The following is a 27,162-nucleotide window of genomic DNA, read 5'->3' as shown; positions in this document are numbered from 1 at the left end:
CCTAAATACAAATAGTGGACAAGCAGTGCAGGTCGTGTAAATGTTAATTACCAGTGAGTCTTCATTTCATGCTACAATGTCCTGATATGTTCTGGACCTGAACAAACTGTTAAACCCACAGGTTAACTATAGCAATTATGCCGCAGTAATGCAATCTGTCTGTTATGAAGATCAGAGTGAGCTTAAGGTTTACTATAATTCAGCTTGCATTAGTTATGTGCTGAGTGTTGCTGCATTGCCAGCCTTTAGGATTATAATTAATTATTTTGCTTTAGTCACAGAGGCTGAGAGGAGCAATAAAGGCAGGAGTTACCCTGCATCATGTCTGTAGTGGGAAGAGTGAGGGGACAGGATAAATGACAAACATTTCACTTCACTTTACACATTCCCTTTCTAAACATTCTAGTCTTGATAATAACGTCACCAGTTCATCTGAGTTTATAAAGCCTGCGTCAAGCAACACAACAAGAATAAAGTATCTAAAATGGGCTAGGGGACATTGTCATTTCCACACTGCAGACAAATGTCAAAAATACCTACTGTCACTTTATTAAACGGTGTACTCTAAGTGTATGAATCGTCTTGCTGTTTTTTGTTGAGGTCAAGCGAAAGTGACAGGGACTTCAGAGAAAAACATCAAAAACATCAAGTTGTGCCTCAAATGACTCAAGTAAGAGTTAAATAGAGTGGGCATCAGAGTCCAAACAAAGCAGTGCTGCATGGGGACTCGTTGATCTGTATCAGTACAGTGAAAAACCTTCCCTAAAGTGAATACTCCCATCTCAGTCTTAAACCTTGTTCACAGCGTGACGTCTTTTCCAGAGGCAAATTTTTAGTCTGTGCCACTGGAGGAAGTCGAATAGGATTTTTATTTTGTGAAATCTATGAGACGTTTGATGATTTATGTATCAAATGCTTTTAGACTTTGTTACTTACTTTAGCATCACAAAATTTAGCCTTAGCATACACCATTAATCTTTTGGGGGTGCATTCTTCTGCCCCTTAAAATATACTGGTCAATATAGAGCGTCTCTCTAGAAGTTCTGTGGATGTCTGTGTGCAAGACAGGTGCAGAACACTGACAGGTTATCAGTTAACTGTCCATTTCATTTAAAGTTTCTCATTGGGAGTTATGTTGGTGAACTGCTTGTCAAAGCAAACGATTCTTGCTGTTGTTTCCGCATACTGTCCAAAACCTAATAAAAAGATATAGTAAATGACAGTTGGCTTCTTTCTGACCAATGCTGAAACTAAAAATGTTTTGGAGGCTTCTTTGCTCCAATCAGTGCACATAGTGTAGTGTAAGATGGCGCCAGTATGTTCGGCTCGCCGTCACTCCTCCTCCTGTTTTTTGGTTTTTTGTTTGCTGTTCTTTGCCTTAACTGTGGAAATCAACTCGCTCCGGACTTATGACCGGCAAACTCTCTTTATTATTCGAGACTCAGCAGTGTCAGCACCTTTGTCCTCTGTCTTTGATGGACAAACAAGTGGTGTGCCTCCACTGTTCGATGGTATTCCACCTTACCTACGTCGCACCTGGTTCCTCCCTCCCAACCTACACCGGAAAAAACGTTGGAGAAGACGAGGGAAGCGAAGTGGTCTCCTGGCTCGCACAAAGGCATTTCTATCACTCTCCTGCCTGGCTGATCCTCCCCTCGCTCAGATGGGTTTCTGCTACTCTGCTGCGGTGAGGGGCTCACTCCAGCCCAGAGGACCCTGGGTGAAAACCGTCTCTCAAACTCCGCCTGCTGTTGCTCCGGCTTTACCGGTAGGCCCGCTTCTTGGCCCGCGCCTCCCTCGGTCATCTGGCTCACTCCTCGCCATGCCGGCGGCGGCGTTCTCCTCTGGTAGGCGACTCTCTGCCATCTCCGGCCCACGCCTGGTGTTTGCTCCCTTCCTGCGTGACTCTCCGGGTCCGTCGCTCGCTGTTTCCGTTCCGGGTCCTCGGTCATCGGCTCTCCTACAGCCACGGATCCGCAGATTTGGTGCTACAAACTCTAACCTACGCCCACTCACCCGCATATCAACCCCGATGACAGCTACTGATCTCACCTTATCTATGGCTTTGATCAACACTCGATCCCTCTCCAATAAGACGTTTCTGCTCAAGGATTTTTTCTCTTCTTACGACTTGGATTTTATGTTCCTGACGGAGACCTGGTTACGCGCTGGTGAGACTGTGGCTTTCTCTGAGCTTCTTCCTCCAGGCTGTTGTTTTTTAAACACTCCCAGGTCCTCTGGCAAAGGCGGAGGCCTCGCCTGTGTTTTTAAATCTGTTTATGACTGCCATCAGATTTCTTTTTCCTCTTTTTCCAGCTTTGAACTACAGCTTTTTAAACTAAACTCATCCACTCCGTTACTGATTGCAGTGGTATATCGTCCTCCCAAATTTAACAAGGACTTTATCAGTGAGTTTGGGGAATTCCTTTCAGGGCTTTCAGTAGATTTCGATCATTTTCTTATTGTTGGTGACCTGAATATTCATGTGTGCTGTCCATCTAAACCCCTGGTTAGAGACTTTGTTTGACTGTTGGATTCCTTCAACCTTACTCAGTGTGTGTCTGGCTCCACACATGAGAAGGGTCACACTTTGGACCTTGTCATGTCTCACGGCTTGGGTATCCACATCTCTGAAATTTGTGAGAGTGCGTGTATCTCCGATCATTTTCCTGTTCTATTTTCTGCCACTGCACATTGTTCTGATGCTGCAGTTAAACCTCCTTCACGCCGTCACCGGATCATCAATACCCATGTACCATCTCAGTTTTCTGCTGCTTTTAGCAACTCTGAGCTCTCCACGGTGGACTGGATTGATTCCTTGTGTGCAGAAGATTTAACTGCTCTTTTCAACTCAACATGTACTTCTATTTTGGACCTCATCGCTCCCCTAAAAACACTCCGTCCCAAAGCTCACGCTGAACCCTGGATTACAGACTCTGTTCGTGCTCTCAGGCGCACCTGTAGGTGTGCTGAGAGAAAATGGAAAAAGGACAAGCTGCACATTTCTTTTAATATCCTCAGAGACTCTCTTTCAACCTATCAGAAAGCCGTTAAAGAGGCCAAGTCCTCCTACATATCAAACCTGGTTAGCAGTAGTGTCCATAAACCTCAGACTCTGTTTCGTGTTTTAAATTCCATTGTAAATCCTTACACATCCACCAGCCTCACACCTTCTGCCACCCTCTGTAATGACTTTCTAAAGTTCTTTGTAAACAAGATTTCCTCCCTGCAGTCTGTCATTCCATCTTCACCTTCCAATCCCTGTGTTTTGTCTTTGTGCCATTCTGCCTTTAATCAGTTCGAACCAATCTCTCTCTCTCAGCTGCATGAAATAGTCTGCAAGGTTAAGACTACCAACTGTTCCACCGATGCTATCCCCTCTCGGCTTCTGAAGCAGGTTCTGGACTCAGTCGGACCTTTCCTTCTGGTCCTGATCAATGCCTGCCTCAGTTCTGGTTGTTTTCCAACACCCTTCAAGCACGCTGTTGTTCAACCTCTCCTTAAAAAGCCTAATCTAGATCCATCCCTACTCTCTAACTATAGGCCCATTTCCAACCTCCCTTTTCTGTCTAAAGTACTGGAACGAGCCGCCCTCACGCAGCTCCAGCTATTTCTTGACAATAACAATCTCTATGAGAAGTTCCAGTCTGGTTTTAGAGCTCGGCATAGCACAGAAACCACCCTTCTGAGAGTTTTTAATGATTTGCTTTTAACTGTTGACTCTGGTTGTGCTGCTGTCTTAGTAACCCTGGACCTGACAGCAGCCTTCGACACTGTTGATCACAACATACTGCTATCCCGCCTTCAACATTGTGTCGGTTTAAAGGGCACTGTCTTAAAGTTTTTCCAGTCCTATTTGAATAATAGGAGTTTTTCTGTTCACCTTGGTGAACTGTCATCTCCCAGAGCTCCTTTAACCTGTGGCGTACCTCAGGGGTCCATACTAGGCCCCCTGTTGTTTATTCTGTACTTGCTCCCTCTGGGCGATGTGCTCCGTAAACATAATGTGTCCTTCCACATCTTTGCCGATGATATTCAGATCTACCTCCCTCTGAGGTTGAACTGCAATGTTTCTTTGCAGCCGCTACTCTCCTGCTTGTCTGACATTAAGACTTGGATGACTCTTAACTTCTTACACCTTAATGAAAGCAAAACTGAAGTCATTGTGTTTGGGCTTCCTAAAGATCCCAACTTCTCTCTTGACTTTTTGGGACCCCTAACCTCCGATTGCACTTCTTCCATTAAGAGTCTTGGTGTTATTTTTGACAATGCTTTTAAACTTGATAAACAAATTAGCTCTGTAGTTAAGGGATCTTTTTATCATTTGCGGATTTTAGCCAAAGTCAAGTCTTACCTTTGCAGGAACGATCTAGAAAGAGTGGTCCATGCTTTTATTACTTCACGGCTAGACTACTGCAATTCCCTCTATGCTGGCCTAGATCGTTCCTGTCTACATCGCCTTCAACTGGTGCAGAACGCTGCCGCTCGCCTGTTGACCGGTTCAAAAAAAGAGACCACATCACTCCGGTTCTCTGCTCTCTCCACTGGCTCCCAGTTGCCTTTAGGATTGATTTTAAAATCTTATTGCTGGCTTTTAAGGTTTTAAATGGCACTGCACCTTCTTACCTGTCAGAACTCCTTAGTACTTATCGCCCCAGGAGATCTTTGAGGTCAGCCGACCTGATGCTTTTAGATGTTCCCAGGTATAAATTAAAGACAAAGGGAGAGAGGGCGTTTGCTGTGGCTGCACCCAGACTGTGGAACAGTTTACCTCCTCACGTCAGACTCTCCAAAAGCCTAGAAACTTTTAAAACCGCTCTTAAAACTCACCTCTTTTCATTGGCTTTTAGAAAGGTTTAATTTATTTGTTTTATATATTTTTTATTTTATTTTATCAGCGAGGTGTTATTACGAAATTGTGTTCTATTGTATTTTTATCTGTATTTACTGTACAGCACTTTGGTCAGCCTTGGTTGTTTTTAAATGTGCTCTATAAATAAACTTGACTTGACTTGACTTGACTAATAGTAAACATAGCAAATACAGGCTGTTAAAAGTACAGGAAGGAACTAATTTTATGTTTTTTTAAAAGGCATTTTTGGTCCTCTAGTTTAATGGTTTGCATGTAAGGTCTCTACCTTCTTCTCATCCCCTTCCTGCAGTAGCTGCATGTTGCTTCGGCGCTGACTGTCAGTTCTTCTCAGAGTGGCGCTGCGATGCTCAGGCAGGTCAGGAGGAGGAGACACGCTTCGGCCCTGAGGGTCAACCCAGGTATAAACGTGGTTGGTGACATAGCCGCCTGGAATGCGACCGACTGAACGCACTGAGAGGCAAAGCTTTTTACTTCCCTTGAGCACCTGAGGAGAAGAAAAGAGAGCGGAGGAGAATAAATTGAGGCCAAATAAAAATTAAAAATTAAAATTTGCTTTTCAGTATGTGCTTGAGTTGAAGGAGCAAAGTATACTCGCATATCTACACTTGAGTCAATTTAATTTGATTTGACAAAGCCAAAACATACTCCCACACATAAACATCCATGGTTATAAAATCAGTGTGAGGGCTTAGAAGAAGATATTGAAGTGAGAGACAACACACACAAAAAAAATCAAGCTGAAACGAATGTTTGGTCGAAAATTAAAGATTGCAGAGAGAAATGGCCAATATTTGGAAGGCTTTTCTAATATCCAAAAACCCCAAATGACCAAACAGCACCACCACCCACCCACACAAACAACAACACTTCTAACACATTTCTACAGAAAATTGCTGTTGGCTGTGCCTCATTGCCTTCTGATAGCTTGCCATATGTGCAATCCCTCTGCAGATCGATGTATTCCCATGTGCCTCGTGGTCTGGAGGAATCAAGCTGAATAGGGTTGAATCTCTTAATGATCAAAAAAATCCTTGTGTACCACCAACACAAAAGGACTCTCGACTTTCATTTCATACTAACGAAACACACACTGTTGATTTTTAAAACAGATACTGCAACAATCTCAAGATTTGTGAAATACTGGCTCACTATAGAGCTAGAGTCCAAGACTGTCACAACAAAGACCACACCACAGCGTGGTAAAAGACTTCCCAAAGTTCCTCTTTGTCAGGAATCCAATTTAATTTGTTACACAGTGTCCCTCCATTCTCTTCTTTAGTGAGCTACAATTAAGCTACCCCTCCCATCAATCTTTGTTCATTTGTCTTCTTGCTACAGTTCTCGCAAGGAACTACTAAATGCTTCTGTTGAAATGCCTATTAACATATGCTCAGAGCAACAACTAAAATCATTACTTGTCAGAGTGCTGTGGATTGCAGCGGAGGCCCATCTCTTTGAGCACAACAACCCGACTGAATCAATTTCACAATTTTGATTTGTGCCGAGAGATAATAACTTCAATTCTGAGGCAACAAACCCCTGTCAGCAGTGAAGATGCCTGATTGTATTGCCATGCCTTTGAGCACTCTCTCCCTCTTTCACCTCCTGCTCCCTTTCTGGGCGGCATCGATGCAGAACTGTAGATAAACATACATAGCAGATAAGTTGAGTAACACATGAGCAAAGAAGGAAGAAATGTGTGCATATAATATCCAAGAAAAACCACAAACTGCATGAAGTAGAAAGGGAAAACTGCATGTCTTCGTGATTAACTGCGCCAATTATGACTGTGGTAACGTCAAAAACAATCTCCTTGTTTTGAGCAATGCGTATTGTCACCAGAACATGAAATGTGTTGCATCCGTCTGAGCCAGAAGACATCACCAGAGGGTCCTGGGAATCAAAACATAATCATGATGGAAGGCTGATACTGAAAAAAGCAAATAAACTTCATTCATTGTTTAGTCAGCATTGGCATTCCCATTGCTGGGTCCATTAATAGTCTAACAGCACAAAACTAGTAAATTAATTTTTATTACCTACAAGCATGGTGAAATAAGTAAGAGTCACTATATATTACTCTAGAACTGGGACACAGCTATAATTACAACTATAGTTATTATAGAGGAGGACAGAAATTTGTATTGCATGGTGATTAAATCACTGCAGAACCTTTAAAAATCAATTCAGGCTTTGAATGTGCTGCACCATCTATAATCTAAAGCGGTTAATTATAGTTGCAAAAAATGTTTTTGAGATGAAGAGTTCTGCACTGATTGCTCATAAAATGTGGTCTGACTTTCATCTAAGTCACGATTACAAACAAACCCCCACTGCTGCTGTTCCACCTCTGACACCTCAGACACTTCACACCCTGCTCACTCCTCCCCACCCCCAACAACAGCATCCAATACACACTCAACACAAGGCTCCAGCCTGTCTCTCTCAACCACCCAGGTTAGGAGGGAACTGAGGAGGATTAATGGCAAGAAGGCAGCGGGTCCAGATGGCATCAGCTCGAGGGTCGTCAGGTCCTGCGCGGACCAACTGTGTGGGGTGATGGAGCACCTCTTCAACCTGAGCCTGAGGTTGGGAAGAGTCCCACAGCTCTGGAAAACCTCCTGTGTTGTACCAGTGCCAAAGACTTCACGCCCCAAGGACCTCAACAGCTACAGGCCGGTGGCTCTGACATCCCACCTGATGAAGACCCTGGAGCGGTTGGTCCTGGCTCAGCTTCGGCGCCTAACAAGCTCATCACTGGACCCACTTCAGTTTGCCTACCAGCCTGGCATTGGAGCGGATGATGCCGTCATTCACCTCCTACATCGTTCCCTCGCTCACCTGGAGACCGCTGGAAGCACTGTGAGAATCATGTTCTTTGATTTCTCCAGTGCCTTCAACACTATTCTTCCCTCGGTTCTGAAGGACAAGCTGGAGAACTCTGGAGTGGACCATCACCTCACTACCTGGATTTTGGACTACCTCACCGACCGACCACAGTATGTGAGGACTCAGGGCTGTGTGTCGGACAGGGTCGTCTGCAGTACGGGGGCCCCACAGGGAACGGTTCTGGCTCCGTTCCTCTTCACCATCTACACTGCAGACTTCTCCCACAATTCCACCCAGTGCTTCCTGCAGAAGTTCTCTGATGACTCTGCAATAGTCGGCCTCATCACTGATGGGGACGACAAGGAGTACAGAGGACTGACTCAAGACTTTGTGGACTGGTGCCAGCTGAACTACCTCCAGATCAACGCCAGTAAAACCAAGGAGCTGGTGGTAGACTTCCGCAGGCACAAGCATTCTCCACTGCAACCACTGAACATCCAGGGTATGGACATTGAGGCTGTGGACAGCTACAGGTACCTTGGTGTTCATCTGAACAACAGACTGGACTGGACTCATAACTCAGACGCCCTCTACAGGAAAGGGCAGAGCAGGTTGTACCTGCTGCGGAGACTCAGGTCGTTTGGGGTGGAGGGCCCACTCCTGAAGACCTTCTATGACTCTGTGGTGGCTTCTGCTATCTTTTATGGTGTGGTCTGCTGGGGCGGCAGCATCTCTGCTGGGGACAGGAAGAGACTGAACAGGGTGATCCGAAGGGCCAGCTCTGTTCTAGGATGCCCTCTGGACCCAGTGGAGGTGGTGAGTGACAGGAGAACGGCGGCTAAGCTGTCATCCCTGTTGGACAACATCTCCCACCCCATGCAGCAGACTGTGACAGCACTGAGCAGCTCCTTCAGTGAGAGACTGCGGCACCCACGGTGTGGGACGGAGAGATTTCGCAGGTCTTTCCTCCCCACTGCTGTCAGACTCCATAATAAAGACTTTAACTGAACAAACACACACATCCACACATGTGCAATAACACTAAGTGCAATAATCCTTTCTGGCATCGTTGTATTTTTACTCAGTTGTATATAGCATTCGTATTCTATTTTTATCTTATTGTATATTTTTATTCTATTTTATTCTACTGTATATAGTATATTATTTTATTCTATTCTGTACAGCTGTGTACTGTATTTATTCTTATTGTATTCTAATTTTTGCGTCATAACTTTTGCACTGTCCACTTCCTGCTGTGACAAAACAAATTTCCCACGTGTGGGACTAATAAAGGTTATCTTATCTTATCTTATCTTAAACAACCTTTGACTAACATTACAACACGACAACAGCTGTACTTTTCAGGTCGTCATTAACACGTTGAATAATCGCACACAGAGATAGTTGAAGTGTGTGAAACTGTGATAATCAGTCAAATAAAGTTGGAGTCAGATGTTTCACTTAAGAAGATGGGACTGCAAGTATTAGATGTGCAGACAAAGTCTTGTTATTGACAGTTGGTTGATGAATGTGACCTTACAAACAGCTTTACATAGATGCATTGTGCTGGAAAATGATAGTATAACATTTCTTAAGATCTGGCTATTTAGTACTTTGCAATAACACAAATGGAAATTCGGCACACTCTCTTAGGATTGGGCATCTTCCAAGGATTGCACCAAGAGCAGAATGTGCAATCCTGAAATAGGAAAAAATGCACATGAAGGTAACAAGAAAATTAGAGATACAGTTAAAGTTCTGGCAACAATACAAAAGCCTATGTAGCCTTAGTACTGTGTGCCCACACCAAAACCTTATGCATACTGAAATATTACAGCCACACTAGGGCAAATAGCAGTTAGATACTGGCATGATCAAAATTATTGTGACTGTATGCAATGAACTTGCGATCTTGTTGTTTTGAAATGGTTGCTTTAAAGATGCGAACCATATCTCCAACCACTCGCAGTCAGCTGCAGTCTTTAAATCGACTTTAGCCCATTAAGACAGTGATAAAAATAGAAATGTCTGCTATCAGTTTGAGTCGATTAAACACCATCTGTTTGTAATATTATGGCAATTAACTGTGAGAAATCAGTGAAAATTGGGAGTCTGCTGCAATCCATTGCAGTTCTATTACCATCTAAGCACACACATGTTAAAAAGCAATTCACATTAACTACTCAGATTTAAAGTTTACCTCAAACCTTGTAGATTAGAAATAGAAATTCCTCCACAAACAAAGAAATACTTGCTTCAGGATGGCAACTTAACTGCAAAGTGACGCTCAGTAGCCTTGCTTGTTGTTAGGAACATAACCAGAAAGTTGGCAACAAGTTGAAACAAGATGCATAGACGGACTCAGACTAATTGCAATGTATCTGCAATCTTGGCAATTATAAATTAAACAGCAGGTATTGCACACTTCACATCTGATCAAGGCAGTTGATCATCACGACTACTTGTAATAGCAAAATTACCACCAACTGATGCTACTTTTCGTAGTTGTAAGGAGTCTGCTATCCTATTATATACTTTAGTGTGAATGAGCCATAAAGCATGGTGGTGGTATGAATACAGTTTAGGGCTTTTTTGCATTGGTTTGCTGCGTCAGTCTCATATGTAAGCAGCTATGAAACATCTGGCCCCCTGTAGATTCTCCTTTAGCACCAACAACCTACAAGATACAAAAATCAAGTGTTTACTTATCTATCCAGCCTGTAAGTGATGATTAAACTGCTTGTTGTTTGTTAATTTAGTCAGATTTTGTTTTACAATAGCTGACTTAGATGAAGATCCTGATTCCAAAGGCTTTAAAAACTTTTTGCTCTAACTGTGACACACTTTTGTGGCTTTTTTTGCAGTGATTGCTTGGTCCAGGGGTAGACTGGTTTCCTTTTCCAACCAGCATGCACACAGCCTCTCTTTGATTTATAGCTCCACGCAGGCGCTATCATTGTGTGTGCTGGTCTGAGAATCTTGACTGCATTTAGAGGAAATAGAGGGGGAAGGCAAATGAGCAGTGTTTAGACGCAATGAGAAGAGGGAGAGCAGGGCGTTAGGGTAACATGACACACAAGGAGAAAACGGGAAGATGGAGGGTAATGGAGGTAGCGGTGGGAGGGCAGCAGGTTTAACAGGGTCTCTCGTCCTGTGAATAAGAAGCAGCAGTAATCAACAAAGCAGCTGGGGTACACTGGTCCTAATGCCTCATCCCTGGATGAAAGTGCTGATTGAACACCGGGCTGATGAAGCTCACCACTGCTTCCGAAGCAGAACAAAAACCATTAGGACAATAATAAGATAAGATAAGATAAGATAAGATAGAACTTTATTAATCCCTCGGGTGGGTTCCTCTGGGAAATTCGACTTCCAAAAAAAGCACAGCAACGACCAAAGTTACAGTTACAGAACTGTTATATATATATATATATATATATATATATATATATATACACACACACACACACACACACACACACACACACATATATAAATACAGAGACAAATATAAATAAAATATACAAAGGGGATAAATAGAATAAATAGGAATAAAAAAAAAAAATAAAAAAATGGAATATATAGTAGGGGATAATCAAAACGGCAACGGCAGGTGAACCGCTTTCATACAATGCCATACTCTCACGGGAGTCCAGGCAATCCATTTCATACGCAGAAGCTTACTGCACAAAGCCCGGCTGCAGAGACCAACCACTTCCATCTCTTAGAAATGCACGGTTCTATACTGCAGGAGGTTTGTGGCAGGAAAATTACTGACTAAGAAATTACTTAGGAAGTCTGAGGAGTCAAACTATAAAGCCTGGTTATATCGTGGCTATTAAATGGTCCCTATGGTATTGTAAATAATTTTCAACTGGGATAGCTAAAGCTTCAAAAACACACTAAACACAAATCCTTTGATTATGTTCTATGCCTCTTATATGCCATAACTACAAGTTATGTAAATACTAGTTCCTCAATTAGATTTATAACGGTAAAATCTTTAAATACATTTAAATAAAAAATGATCGTTATGAGGTTGGAGCAACATCACCTTTACCTCTGCCCATTTGTGGTGCAGCAGCAGTTTTACAATATAGACCCACGCAGTGTTAAACCACACAATAAACGTGGGTGTAGTGAAGACTGGATATACTTCGGTTCCACAACTATTAGTTAAGACTTAAGAGTTATATTATCTGAACTTTATAATAATTGCTATAAGCCTTTATTAAAGCTCTGTTACAATATTTGGATGGGATTAAATCATTAGCAGCATTAGCTATATTCTAGACAGTTTCTCATGAGGTGCAAAATTATAGAGACAGAGAGAAAAAGAGTGAGAGTAATGTGTGCAAGCTGACAAGGAGACTAATATGAGCTAATGATATCTGACAGCAAGAAGAAGAAACGTTATTCATTTAAATGGGCCTGTTTTGTTAGAAAAGAAGTTAGGAGGACAAAATAGGTTAATATCTATAGACTTATGTACCATCTATCCTCTGACCCAGTGGCTGCTGAAGTAGGCCCAGCTTGGCCACGACCCTGAATTAGGTAAACAGTTATACATGTGATGTCACCTGCTGGTCAAATAGGGTTTTGTTTTTTTTTTTGTTTTTTTTTAGCATTTTGGCAGTTGCCTTGATTTTTGTGTGTTTTTGTTAAATAAATGTCAAAAGTGCATCTGACATTTTCCACATGTCACTTGCTAACAAAAGGTACGGTAGCTATGTCGTGCATCTTAAAGCATGCCTGTCACTAACTCTATCCCTGCAAACACAGAGGTCAGCACTTGGTACCCATTAAAAAGAATGCAGACCCAGAAGTACTTTTATATACAGTCTATGGTTCAGATAAGGCGAAGTAATATAATCCTTTAGTCTTCTGTTACATTTATTTATTTTTTTGTGCTGGCTGATGATTTGGCTCTAAGAGATTAAGCCAGTCAAAGCTCATTTTACCAAGTGACTTCACGTGCTTGAGAAATTATCATGACTGTGTGACCCCCGTACACAGTCACGCACAGAGACACAAAACAAGCGGCTAACGCACAGATGTTCAAGTTCAACAAAGCACAGGTAAAACGTCTTTCATCACTTTATTTACTGCTGTCACAAAACATTTGTCAGCAATAGATTTTTTTTGTTTATCTTTACAAACATTACACAAAGGTTTGTTCACTCACTTCCACACTACTACTATTAGCACAAATTATATTTAAGTACTTCATACACAGTGCTCCTGGGGACATGTCTGGGGACAAACATCTTTTTCCCATTTCGTCATTGTGCTGGTCGATTTATTAATGTTTTATGTAAAAAAAAAAAAAAAAAAAAAAATCCTAATTCCAATCACAGTATCCTGCTCACAGGAGAAATCGAGCATATTCTGTAAGGAATCACGCAAATACAAACATAAAAGCCTACATTCTTTTTATTTGTATAAGTGTATACATTTTAAGAAAGCAAAATTAGGGGTTATGCTTTCATTTTTAGGACCCTCTATAGGTTACGCCTCATGCGGTGATGGATTGCTTCCCACTCCTGGCATATATTTACAAGTGATATTGTCTTTCTGAAACCCTAATGAAGTGTTTAAGAGGTTTTTTGTTTGTTTGTTTTTTGTTTTGTATTTTTTACTCTAGCTTATAGTAACAAATGAATGACAGCATTTAACTTGAAAGAGTTTCCATAATTCTCCCCGCAGCCCATAATATTCAGACTTCCTGTATGCTTGAGTTGTTGGAGCTGAAAGTCTTTTGGAGCATGATGATTTGATTGTCTTTGTTTTTGTTTCCATCAGAGGCCTCAAAGAAAGCATAGAGTACTCTAATCTGTCAAGAGATATAAAAATGTTTCATGTGAAAGAACAGGTTTAGAACTGGATGATCATACCTGATATATTAACAGTATTTTTAAAAGGACATAGTTGTGTTATATACTTATAGATGCCCAACTGCAGAGACATGCAGTCCATGCTTTTTCCTTTTTTTAAAAACAAGCAAACACACCAACAAAAACAAATGCAAAGACGAGCCTATTCCTTAATTGTATAAATAGAACATCCCAGAAAACTGACACAGTCAAGTCCCACAAATACAAGCGTATTGTTACCCCTTGGCCCCAGAACTATTCCAAGACTGAAAGGCCTCTTGCAGCTGAAGCAGGGAAAGATCCAATTGATGTACACGAGAAACAAACTCTGAGACAGCTGATCCAACTTTGGTTTGACTTCTTCATAAAAGCAGACTGTTTTCTACACAGATTTACCAGTGAATGAACTCAAGGAAAGGTCTGTGAAGGTTCTCCGTCATCCAGGTCATCGTAGTCTAAGGAGGAAGGAAAGGGTTGTCAACAGTATTGTCTAAATTTTTACTATAGGAAAGTTTCTTGGACTTGAATATGAATAACAACATATGGGGAGTCACTGTTATGGAAACTGGCCACTTTCTGTGTCACTCGATGCTGGCAACATGGAAAGGTCATTGACCAAACAGACCGTACGTAAGAAAAATATGAGTAAATGTGAGTAAAATACATGTAACAGCTGTCCAATGCAATTTTAGAAAGGACTGGAGACTGTAGTGAATTGCCAAATAAGTGGATCCTCTCTTACTTTTTTGTATAGAAAATTGCTGCTGTGACAAAAGATGTCTAGGCTCAGTTTTGCTCCTGATTTACAAGAGCTTTTGGTAACAATATTAATAGTTTTATTTCCATATTTGGTTCCAAATTTAGAAGAAACTGACTGCTCGAATAAGGTCTCAGCAATTCTGCAATTCATGTCAAGCAAGGCTTTCCTTGTGACGAATACGATTTCAAAGTGAATTTTAAATGCAAACAGCAAGAACAATATTGATGTGTGGTAACTGGCAAGTTACCAGCTGCTAACAATAACTTCCATTACTCAGGGAGGACTGAGCTGTTCAAGAAAAAAGTGGCTTACAATCTAGATGGAAGAAGAGTGTGTAGTAAAAGCCCTGGGTGACCGTGGCTCAGGGGGTTGGGAATCGCATCTGTAACCGGAAGGTCGCCGGTTCGATCCCTGGGCTCTCTGTCCTGGTCGTTGTGTCCTTGGGCAAGACACTTTACCCTACTTGCCTACTGGTGTTGGCCAGAGGGGCCGATGGCGCGATATGGCAGCCTCGCTTCTGTCAGTCTGCCCCAGGGAAGCTGTGGCTACAACTGTAGCTTGCCTCCACCAGTGTGTGAATGTGAGTAAATAAAGTAAATAAATAACAGCAATATTTTTAGGTTATTTGAGGTAATGCTGTGCTTTAACTGAATTGAAACCATATTACATTGCTGATCCAATAGAGTTGTCTCAGCTTCAATCTGGGGCTTTCAGGGAGGCACAACACTTTGTAGACACCGTGTAACGTTTTATTATTAGCATTGCCTCTAGCTGCTATCTTAATGATAACTTAACAGATGGCTACTGTGGCTATCGGATAATGATGCTTTTGGCTGCTCCTTCGAGTCTTGTTTAAACTTTCTGCATCCACAAGTCCACCAGGGTAGGCTTGGGTCTGAGTGACATGAATTTAATTAACAAACGAGCAGCGGACAGCCATGTGCCCACCTGCTTTTTTGTAAGCACGTGGATTCGTCCACTGAGATTTAACATTGCAATGCACCAACTGTGTGCTCCAGGCAGTGGACTTCAAATAAGTCTAACAGGAATGCCTACTTGACCATACTGTCTCCAGCTGTCCCTGGTCTAGAGATTTATGTCACTGGGACCTAGAGGAATAAATGAATAATAAATAAATAAATAAATAAATAATGAAGCTACTTTTGGCAATTCAGTTGCCACAAGGGGTGGCACTGCACACTTGATTTGGCAGAGTTTTACACCAAATGTAAAATTCTGATAAAACCTCACAAGGGATTTGTGTTTCTGGCTGGAACTCAACCAGCAGTCTTTCCTTTGCTAAGCAAAAATGTTAACCACTACAACATTGGAGACATTTGACACAGAAAGTATAATCCTGGTTTAATCAACTTTATTTCCCAAGGGATTTCCAGAGCAGATGGAGCTTCATGTTTGGTTTAGCTAAGATTTTACATTGGATTCTCTTCCTGAAGCACCATTCTCAATTCTGTGACTCCCTGAAGCTCAGTTTGTGTCCTTTAGATAGTTGCTAATAGCTAAAGGGAAAATGTTAACATGTGCATCAGCCAGGTTAACTTTTATGATAACTGTTTAATACTTCAGTGTTGGTGAAATGGGGGCTATACTGACCTCTCAAAAGTCCTCATAAAGACTTTTCAGTGTTGTGACATCAACTACTTCTGTAATATACAGCCATTCACTGTAAAATAACTCATCTGAATTATATGTGGCAGACTGTATAATGTTTTTGTCACAGGACTTACAGCCTTTACAGATATGCAGTGGGATAGCAAAACTGTTAGCTAAAAAGTACAGCTCATTTTTTCACCAATTTCTTTTTGAAAAATAGCTCTGAAAATGGATCAAATCTAACAACAAATTAAGTTGGTAATAAATTGAACTGAAGCATGATCCAATAAATCCAAAGTAGAAACAGAATCCCTGTTTATCTAAAGATTGAGGATCTGAATAATCCAATATTTGGCTAGTTCCAGTCTTAGTATCTCACTGTCAAAAGGCCTTTAGTGAGACCTTTGGGTCATCTTTTATTAAACTGATGATCTTTCTTGCCATTTTAGTGATTTTAAAATGTGAGCGTAGTGGTGTGCTATGTGTATAAGCCGACACATGCACATTTGTTAGACATAGGGAAGCAGTTTAGGCTCCAAATGAAGTAAACACTTCAAGGATTAATGAGTAATTGACAGGGCTGCAAACACAGAGACTTAATGGAGCCAAGTCATCACTCACAGGGATTTGCCAGAGGAAAACATCTACAATGCATCTCTGCTACCCAAGCCATCTTCGTTAATCCTTCTATTCCCTAATCCATCTTGAACTGTGTTTTGTTTTCCCATTTTAATTTGAATAAATAGCTTCAGCTACCTGCATATGTACACACGTATGCGCACTTATCTCTGCAAGTTGCATACAAAATACAAAAACAGTCTGACACCAAGTATGCCGAAAAAAGACTCGGGAAGCAATCAGTAGTAACACTGTATCTGCTGATGATTTTCTCTGTGTTTCATTTAATCTTTTCTGCTGCTGAGCCCATCCTTTCATCACAATTCACAAGGATGTGAATTATTGTGCCTAGAACTCTACTCTGTGATTGATATCTCTACTTTAAGTTAAAAGTAGAAAAAGATTGATGCTAGCTTTATGCAAATGACAGGATGGATAAAAAAAATTTTCTCTCAGTGTGGCAACAAAGAAAAATCTAATGTTAAAGACTGTTAACCAATTCATCTTATGCAAAGGGCAATCAAAAAGTTCTTCAACTTCAACCAAAAAAGAAAAACAAGAGTCCAAACCAAATTTAAATGTGTCTGCCATATCTGCTTGTGTTACTCAGTACTGCTTTCAGTCTGTTATGACCACTTGATTGTAAGTGTTTCAGTTTCACAATGCATCTCAAACCTTCACAGAGAGCAAACCTGTTTAGGATCATCACTGGTGGCAAAAGCTGGGACTGCCTATGAGTAAGAGATGAAATGGCAGTCTTCACTGTGCAAGCCCAAAATCTGCATATCAGCTGAGGAGTGCAGCCAGAAGCATGATCATCAGAATTTTCTTGCATATCCACTGGTTGTACACCATGAATCTGAGCCCCAGGATCAGGCTGCCAATGAGAGTTCCACATCGCTCATCCCTTCGTCACTGATGGTCAGTCCAGTCTCCAGTTGCCAAGGAAACCCCCTTATTTAACATCCAGTCAGATGTCAATTAATGGCATCCTGTGCTCTCATTAGTAGTCACTATAATCGTTCACCTTCAAGTTGAGAGCAGTTTTAACTCTTTTGCATTGCCAGCAGTTATTTCACCAATCCTCACTTGAAGCCACTGAATGTCATCGGCTTTTGACGGCCTCTGGTCATTACATCACTGCTAGTTTATTCCTGTGTGGACAACTTATAAGATTTTGATGTGTCTAAGAGAGAATATAGTGGAGCAATCTGGAACAATTTTTGACCGCAGACTTCACACTCAGCCCTCCCGCATTCCCGAAATTCTTCAACTTCATAGTCTGCCCGAAAATGAAATTCAACTTGAAGCCCCACTATTATTATGAAGATGCAGTTTCACACCCACTGGTCCTGCTGCACATGGGCCATATGAAGCGGAGTGTCCTCGGTATAATGCATTTTTTGTCCTGATTTCATGAGTTAAATTACTGACGCTTTAGACCCACGGCATTTTCTCCAAAGTATGCACAATACACATTTGCGAGAACCATAAAAATGCAGTGGGAACATGCATGTTTTTAAGAAATTTCAAGCCCTCCTACCTGCAAACAGTGACACCAAAGACTAATAGGAGGATACATCTATGGCTAATAAGTTATAATTATGCAGTGATCAATATGGACACTGAAGTGCATAAAATTGTACAAAGAGAACAAAGTGTCAAGGCGGCAAGTGTTACTATGGATTAATTTACCCCCCACTTGTTCCTTTAGACCACCTCATTAATCAAGCTCATCTCCTATAGCTCCTCTCCTCCCTGCCATATCTCTTGTATTGAACCCCATATCTCTCAGTGGATGTTATATATGATGCTGCCTCCAGGACATAGATGCCCACCATCTTTCAATGAAATTTACTCACACAGACAGAGAGCAAGAAAAAGGGAGAGGGCAGATAATGAGACCAGCAAATGCCAATTCATTGCTCGCTCTCTGCTTCATTCATTCACAGCCCTATTGCGCTTCACTGCAAATGAGTATAAATTTTCTGTTTGTGTCAATTTAGAATGACTGCATTTGTCATTGTTTTGTTGTGAAACAACACAATAGCGAGGGCACAGTGGTGCAGTTAGCACTATCACCTCATAAGCCTGCTGGTTAACTCCTTTCTATGAGGAGTTTGCAGGTTCTATCTGAGCCTCCAGATGCTCTCGTTTGTCTAAAGCATATTAGGTAAACTGGTGTTTCTAAACTGGCTGTAATATAGATGTGATCTCAGTATGATTTCAGAGCTATCGCCCTTTTCATTAAGCTCAGTCCGTCCTTTGTTCTAAATTGTGCAAAAAGCCTGTTTTGATTGTCCTGCAGGCGACTGCAGATGCTGAAAGCTCTGTTTCTACCGCAAAACAGAATCAATTAATGCACCTCAGCATTAAGACCTGAGATCTGCATGGACACATCGGAAAAGTGCCTCAGATATCAAATTGGATGGTTCTGAGTAATTATCACTGCTGCGGCACAGAGCCTTATGAAAGCATGTGCCAAGACAAACTGAGTTACTGCAGCTACATCAGTAAATTTAGAGATGGTAAAGAAGTGAAGATGCTTAGCATAGATTGAAAATGTAAATGAGACAAAATGCATTTCTTCATGAAGCATTTGAATGCCTGACGACATGACTAATTTTTTATATTTAGACTTCGGACTTAAGAGGAAATGATTAAATACTGTAAATTATCAGATTTTCTCATCTGAACTAACAGAAGATTAATATCATTGCCTCTGAGTATTTGTTCCATCTCCAGAATAAAATGATTATTATGGTTCAGCTAATATATATTTTTTAAATGGTTGGCCATGGTTTAAGAAAATACACTGTTAGTGAGGCTATTTCTAAAGCACTTTAAATCATTGCGCCTAGCATCTGAACTCCAATACATGAAAAATGCATTAAACAGACTGCAATTATATGTATTAAATTGCCTTTAGTGCCTTGCTTCATAAAATACAGGATAAATAGATACAATTATTAACTAGTGGAACTTTAAAGCAGAGGTATAGACTGCTGTACTTGTATAAATTCTTTCATTTTTGTTTGCAGCGGAACTAGAAATAGACAAGGTCCAGGCATTTAACCGCTGTGATCACAGCAACATACAGCAATTTAAGAAGCAGAGGGCAGACAGTCTCCTGAAGGACATATTCAACTGCTGCCTTCTTGGGTGAAGATGATCACACATAAAGGGGTCAAAAAAAATTGGCATCTCTGTCAGTGGGCAGTGTTTCTAACCAGCAGTCTACTGTCCACAAATATACTGTCAGTCTGAAGGCTTTATTCATCTGCCCTCATTTCTGTAAAAGACACTTCTGCAGGGAAGAGGCAATTATAGAAAACCGGAACTACAGCACCTCAGCAGGAGCTAGTGCATGTCTGCATACGGTATAAGACAGTCTCATTACGCACCACTAAACTGTGAGTGGCTCTAAGTGTGCGTGAGTATTTCTGTCTGTGTGTGTTTTCCTGTGTCTGCATGTGTGTTTATCTTTGTTTTCAGGCAAGTTTGCCTGTGTGTGGGAAGATCAAAAGAGTGTGGAGGCAGTAAAGTTTCTACTGTGGTACCTGGATAGGAACTTTTAATGCCTGGAGACCTGACGTGTAACTAACAAGTGTAGGAAGGCGCTTTATCCATCACTGTACATGCATGTATACTGTCTGCTTATAGGAGGCATTTTATCATTCTTTCTAGTTATATAATAAAAATTTAAAGTTGCCTTTCATACTATTAACTATTAAAATATGTGTCCAAGATCTAGGCTAGTAACTCCAGCCTGCCAAGGGGAAGAAAAAAAGTTAGATGATATTCTAAGCTTCTGATCTTCTGCCTTAACCCAGGTTAAAGCACATGAAAGAATCATGAATGTGAACAAACTGCAGCAATACTTTTAGGCTCCAAAACGGTCGTTCTGTGAGATAGCCTTGGACAAAATTCTCAGTCAGTAGACGCATATCATAGCAGCAGTAACACTTAAAATGGGCTGTCCTAAATTTCTACCTATTAGGAAAGAACAATTATATGACACACGGATCAATGAAACACCAGCAGCATTGTAAACTTAAATGGAAACAACATGGTTAATAAATATAGTTAAGGTGTGGTTGAAAATGCCTCGCTCATATGATTTGTCTTCCAGATGTTACCATGAAGATTAAAACATACATCACAGTCTAGGATTCAGTGGGCTTCATTATCATATATCAAGCCTATATCTTTATCCAAGTATATCTGATTCAAAGTTTTGCTGTAATAAACTTTGCTGAAACTTTACAGTCTGCATCTGACTTAAGCCTTGATTGTACTCTGTTGCAACCACAGCACAGGGATGACATAAGAGTATACAGAAGTATACTCAGAGCTTTATGGTACATTTGATGCAAAGTACTTGTGTCAGACATAGCTAGTAAAATCACATTCAAATGATACAATTGCTTTTTCAAATAGCGCCAGGAAGGTTTGGGTAGCTTTTTCACTGAATAAAATCATCATTTAACAACTGCATGTTGTGTTTACTTGGATTACCTTTGTCTAATATTTTAATTTGTTTGATGATCTAAAGCATAAAAGTGTGAGCATCATGCAAAAAACTAAGAAATCAGAAGGGAGACAAATATTTTTTCACTGCACTGTAGACACCTTTGTCCCTCAGAGCAAAAACAGAGAAACTGGTTTAGCCTTCTCTTCAACATGCCTGTGAAATAGTAAGCAGAGCCTCCAGCAGGTCCCTGGGGTCTGACATCACTGGGGAGAATGGCACACACACACACACACACACACACTTCAGGCACTACCCAGACACACAAACATAAAAGCGCTGCCTAACTTCTGTTTTTCATGCAAGCAGACACACACATGCACATTCATTCATGTCCTAGGTCACCTTTGATGTGCACAGCTGTGTTGCTATGTGACAATGAAAACAGAAAATCAAAAAAAGAAGATAATTGAGAAAAACAATGTAAGCCAGTGAACAAAGAAATAACCGAGGAGTCCCAGGATACCGAACAATATTATGTGCATTACTTTAAGGATGTCTAGCTACAAGAAGCACCGAGTACCTTGTTTGACAACTACAATGTTATCACATGGCATTAACGCTTCACAATGAATCATAAGTAGATAAAACTACATATTAACATACTAACATCCCTGATGACTTTATTAACATAATAAAAGGTTCTCATCTGGGATCCAGGCCCAGTTTATTATGTTCCAGCTGTCTCTAACAGCAAACATATTTATTGACACCAAAAAAGGTCAAAGTCTATTGAACGTTTGAGTAGATGAATACATAAATAATAAAGATATACAGTAACAAGCACCTTAAAAGTGCTGCTGCAGCACACTGGACAGTGAGAGAAAGAGTAAGATGAGCCCAACACACAAGCCAACACAAGTGCTTGTCAATCAGCTAATCAACACTGAAACAGAGCATAGTATTTACTATAACATCAAAGTAATTTTAAGCATTTGTAATAATGCAACAATGATTTAGAAGCATAAAAGGCTAGTTAAACATTTAACCCAAAGAGGTTCAGAGGAAAATAACTTTATTAATTAGTAAAATTAACAGAAATGTATTAAAAAGAAGATTGTACCCACAGGCCTATCTCAGCTGAAATAAAGGTGGCTAAATCTCCAGTCTATTACAGGTCCCAAAGAATACCTATGGTTATTTATATATAAATAATTACATTTATTGCCCATGCTAATAAATAAACAGGTTATTGAATGAGGGGATAAATAAAGAAAGAAATTATTTTAAAAAGCTAAATAAATAATCCAGAAATATTTCCTTATTTTGAATTTTATAACTTAATTAACACCTACAATAATATTTGTCAACGCATTTAGTAAGATAGGCAGTCATTTATTTATCTAGCTTAAATTTTGAGAGTTGTGGTATTCCATATATGAGTTTTGTGTGGTTTACACAAAGCTGGATGCACGGAAATATAAAAGGCTGCTACTTAAACATATGTTAAAACAGTAGAGGAGAAAAGCAAATAAAGTATGCTATAATACAAGGGCACATTGAACCTCTGTAGCTTCAAAAGCATTTGATTTACTGCTCTGCTTTACTGTTTATTTGATTTGGGTTTACAAAAGCAGAGAGGGGCAAGGAGAGAGGAAAATAGGAGGGGATGCAAATGAGTGCATGCGACAAAGGGGAAACAGATTCATACTCTGAAGTCCTGTGCATGTTTTGTTACCCTGCATTAGTCATGCATCATTTACAAACATAAGTCTGGAAAATCACCGTAGAGCTGCAAAGTTTCCAAGTTTCTGATAACATCAGTCAATCATAAAAAAAGATTAGACATTTGGTTTTCCAAAGGGCTTTGATTTAATGTCTTAAATCATCATACTTCTGCTGTGAGCACTATCTGGGCGCACACATTTACCGCAGCATGCTGAACACATAATCGGCCATGCCATAAATCAATCAATACCAACCGACAGAAAACCACTAACTTCAACTGAACAGACAGTTTCAACTCCAGTTGTTTTATCCTCATCTTTTTATCCTACTCGTCTTCCTCCCTTCCTATCAGCGATTGTAAAGAGCCTGATTTAGATCCAGAGAACTCATGGTCAGCTTCTCATCTCATCTCAGAAATCAAGAGGAAGAAAAGCAGGTGCAGCCAAAAATTACATAAGCTTTCAGGTAATAAACAAATGCAATCAAAGCCTATTTCATCTCCATTCTGCTGAATAATCTCAACCGGGAAACCTTTCTGAAATATGAATGAAAAACATCCAAATAAGAGCCTCTACGAACACCTTAAAATACATCTTCTTTATGAGCTCCCTGTTCCCCACGTGCCTGGCAAGTCAAAAGCCATTTAGAGCTTTTATATAATATGAGTTTATGAACATACTGAAGCTTTTTATGGGGCCAGTAGTAGGCTGGGAAAGCATTCAGAATACTGCAGTCAGCACCAATAAATAAGCCCTACTCAAGACCAAGTAGCAGTCAATGCCACATCGGTCCATGGAGGATACTTAGGGGGACAGCCAATTAAATATACAGGTGAGTGGGACAGGTGGTCATGAATAATGCTGCAGAGACCAGCTTATTTGGGTTTAGCCACTTGCACAGGTTTTCCATCTGTGTTTACCTGCATTTGTCAAGGTGCTGCATCTGGCTAAAAGAGATTAAACTTAAACTGAAATGAAATGTCTGTGGCTTTACCTTGGTTCACTCATTCATCTCGTTAATGCTATTCTTGCATTCCAAATATGTTTTCCTTTTCTAAAAAAAAAAAAAAAAAAAGAAGAAGAAAAGTCAAAACTGAGACTTTTCTTTCTGAAGTGTGTCTCTGTCTCTCTTCAGAAGGTCTTGGTGCTCAGACTGAATCCCGCTGGAACAATGCAAGTATTCTGCATCTGCAGAGGTCTGCAAAGGCCTGAGAAGAAACTCGCTCCTCTAATTTTAAGGGAGTAAACAAGGCAACATAAGAGAAGGCTGCACAAGCAAATTATGTTTATTTTGTCAATATTTTTAATAAATACAGGTATAAACTTAAGCAGTTTTAAAGAAAGATCATTTCCACATTTTTAGACTCAGCTGTAAATTTTTCTAAATTCTTTGACTCTTTCTACTGGAGAAACACCAGCTCTACAGCATTTGCATTTCTGGACAAATGAGTGGACCTGAATCAGGGTTTTCAACGCTAATAAGGCATCCCAATCCACCCATCCATCTTCCCTCATTTATCCAACGCAGGGATTCTACAGCAGCTGGTTAAGCAGGTTTTCGCAGGCATTCTTTTCCTTTTTTTTAAGTTTCTCCTGTGGGATGTTGCTGCACTTCCAGGCCAGATGAGATAATAATCTCTCTAGCGGTTTCTGAGTTTACCCCAGGGTCTTCTCCCAGTATGGTGTTTGCTGAAAACCTCCAATGGGAGGTGCACAGGAAGTTTTCTGATTAGATGTCAAAACCACCCCAGCCTTGTGATAAAAAAAGAGAACGGTACGCTTTAAAGAACCACAGACCACAGGTGAGGGTTGGAATGTAGATCGACTTGTAAATCAAGCACTTTGCCTTCCGGCACAGCTCTCTTTACCAAGGCCAATGTGCAGACCATCTCATTCTTCAGTTTTCCATCATTTTTGATACTTTAATTTAAGCTTGTTTAGTTATGTGCCAACCGATGACACAAGAACAATCAGACATTGGTGTTAAAAAATGGGAAATTATTTTCACTCTGTCACTGTTGAAAATATCGTTGTTGAAAACAATATAGACCTCCAATATATTAGAGTACTTGAGATTTTGTCTCATTTGTAACTGCAAAGTAATTAGCTTCTCTGCCCAGCCATTAAGAGCCGTTTAAGCCTTCACTGATTTCAAATACTTATCTCAACTGTTCCATCTAGGACATAAGTCTTGTATCTTTCAGCTAATCACATAAAGCAGAAAGACTGATGCTCTCTGCCTCCGACACAGGCTCTTAAAGCTGAGATGTGTCATTATTATTATTCATTATTATTCTGTCTCATTTCCGGTCTTATCCATATTCCAAAGTTTTTTGTCAACTGAAGTTAAACTAAAAATAAAACCTCTAATTTCCAACGTGGAAAAAGTCTCGGTGACCTTTTCATACACCAATTTGTAACATCTGTTTGCTTTGACACCATTTTTTTTAAGGTGGAAAAACTACTCCGAAATTCTTCTCGTACTTCATAGATGCACTAGTGACAGGACCTTTCCACAGCAGATATTTTGACTTTATATGAAAAGCACCAGGGTCACTAATAACATTACTCCTCAAGTGTTTCCCTGACTGTGTGACAGTGAGTCAGCAATAACAACAGCCGGACGCTTCATCAAACAGCGCGCTAGTGGGTGGAAATACACTTGACACAGTATTTTCACTTTGTTTACAAAAATGGCAGCACCCTACTAGCTTTGTGTATCATGCATTTAAAATTATGCACGGTCAGAAGCGAGCTGGACAGCATTTGTGTCACAGTGGAATTACAGCACCTGTTTTCATTTGCATTTGAATTAAAATACTGTATTTGAATCCCTAATAAACTTTCAGAGTTTAGCTCTTTATTTTACACATGTGTACAGCTAAATCTCAGCTCCAAAGTAACAAGTAGCATCAGACAGGACCATGATGTCAAATGCATGCTGGTGTTTTCTAGCTCCACACTGTCATAGAAATTTCATGGCTATATAAAAATAATGTCAAAGTCATTCTCCAACCCTGTTTGACGTGTAACTTTGCACACTCTGTGACACTGTCCTATGAATTCAAAGACCTCTGAGGAGGCAGCACTGCAGTAACCGCCTGAAGACATACACGCGCTGTCAAGCCACCTTCCAGCACCCTGCAGTTCTGCTCTGTCTTAAGAATGGCCATCTCCCTGCAATACGCAGCTGTTTTTCACGCTTTCAGTGCTCAGCTATGCAGAAAATTAACTCCAGCGGCTACAGCATTTCCACACAAGCCAACCTAAACACAGTCTCCACCTTTATCCACTCCCTACATCTCGTTTCCTCCTCCTTTCTCTCCTGGATGCGGAATCAAGACGATGTTTCCTATACACCTGCAAACATCCATCTACTCCGTCACATCAGCAGCAGTCAATCACCTGGACACTATTTTATTTGCAAGCATGCATTAAATCTTCTGTCCGCACTGTGTACCAGCACATTATTCACAAGGTCCCCTCCCTAAACTCATTGTATTATCTGTCGATCCATCCATTTTCTTAACTGCCCATCCAGCTTGGGTTTGCAGCAGGGCTGAAGCCTATCCCAGCTGTCACTGGGCAAGAGGCACAGTACAAGCTTGACAGGTCAGCAGTCCACAACAATGCCAACACAGAGACAGACAACCACAAAACCTTCACCTTCATCCCGTGGCTAAGTCACAATCAAGAAGCGCAAGGGGCAAGGGAACACAAGTTGTTGTTTTTTTTTTCTTTTGCTGCATTGTCCACAGATGTAACATTTAACAAAAACCTCCCAACAGGTAGGGCAGTAATGTGCATGATACGTTAAGAACTTTAATAACCTATGAAGAGTGGAAAACACAGACGTTCTATGTGACCTTAAAGTGGGCTTAAAGTGCCTAACTGGAAAGCACTTTGGCTCAACTGCAGCCGTTTTAAATGTGCTAAATAAATAAAAATGATTCAACTTAAGTTGTTCCCGGGTCAAATCTGGCCTTTGAGACTGCTTGTTGTGCATCCTTTCCCCTTCATTTTCAAGTAATCTCTCCAGCAGCCCTGAAACAATAAAGTCTAGAGCCCTATAATTCTGTTATTTTAGCAGTTGGGTCAGGTCTGCTCTTGTAGTGCACTGGCTTGTAGTATAATATGACAGAGGCTATAAATAACATAGAATTTCTACAACAGAAAAGTGCCATTAAAGTGTATTCTTTACGTTAAAACTATTAATAAAAACATGGCAGTTGGGATACTGTTAGAATAGAACCAAGATGCCTCCTACTGCTAAATATTATCTCTCAGTTAGCCTCAGCAGTAAAGGGGTGCCAGACAAATCTTCACTGGCACAGGGCACAGACGTGTGCACACACACACAAACACGCAATGAGTCTTTCATTTTGCTGTCAGCTGTCACT

General features: G+C 40.6%; 1 protein-coding gene across 3 annotated transcripts in view; it reads right to left on the bottom strand.

The window, feature by feature from the left end:
• whrna (whirlin a) overlaps positions 1-27,162 on the bottom strand; it is a 212,152-nt gene that overhangs the window by 120,519 nt on the left and 64,471 nt on the right. For all 3 annotated transcript variants that reach the window (XM_085359646.1, XM_085359647.1, XM_085359648.1), the window contains exon 2: positions 5,139-5,357. In XM_085359646.1, the coding sequence (XP_085215772.1) occupies positions 5,139-5,357 (219 nt within the window). The remainder of the gene's footprint in view (positions 1-5,138; positions 5,358-27,162) is intronic.

The sequence above is a fragment of the Diplotaxodon limnothrissa genome, linkage group LG7 (genome assembly GCF_057381915.1).
Source record: "Diplotaxodon limnothrissa isolate DT_005_m linkage group LG7, D_limnothrissa_male_GT1.1, whole genome shotgun sequence".
Taxonomy (NCBI): domain Eukaryota; kingdom Metazoa; phylum Chordata; class Actinopteri; order Cichliformes; family Cichlidae; genus Diplotaxodon; species Diplotaxodon limnothrissa.
The sequence above is the reverse complement of the archived record's forward strand: the minus strand, read 5'-3'. Positions and strand labels throughout refer to the sequence as shown.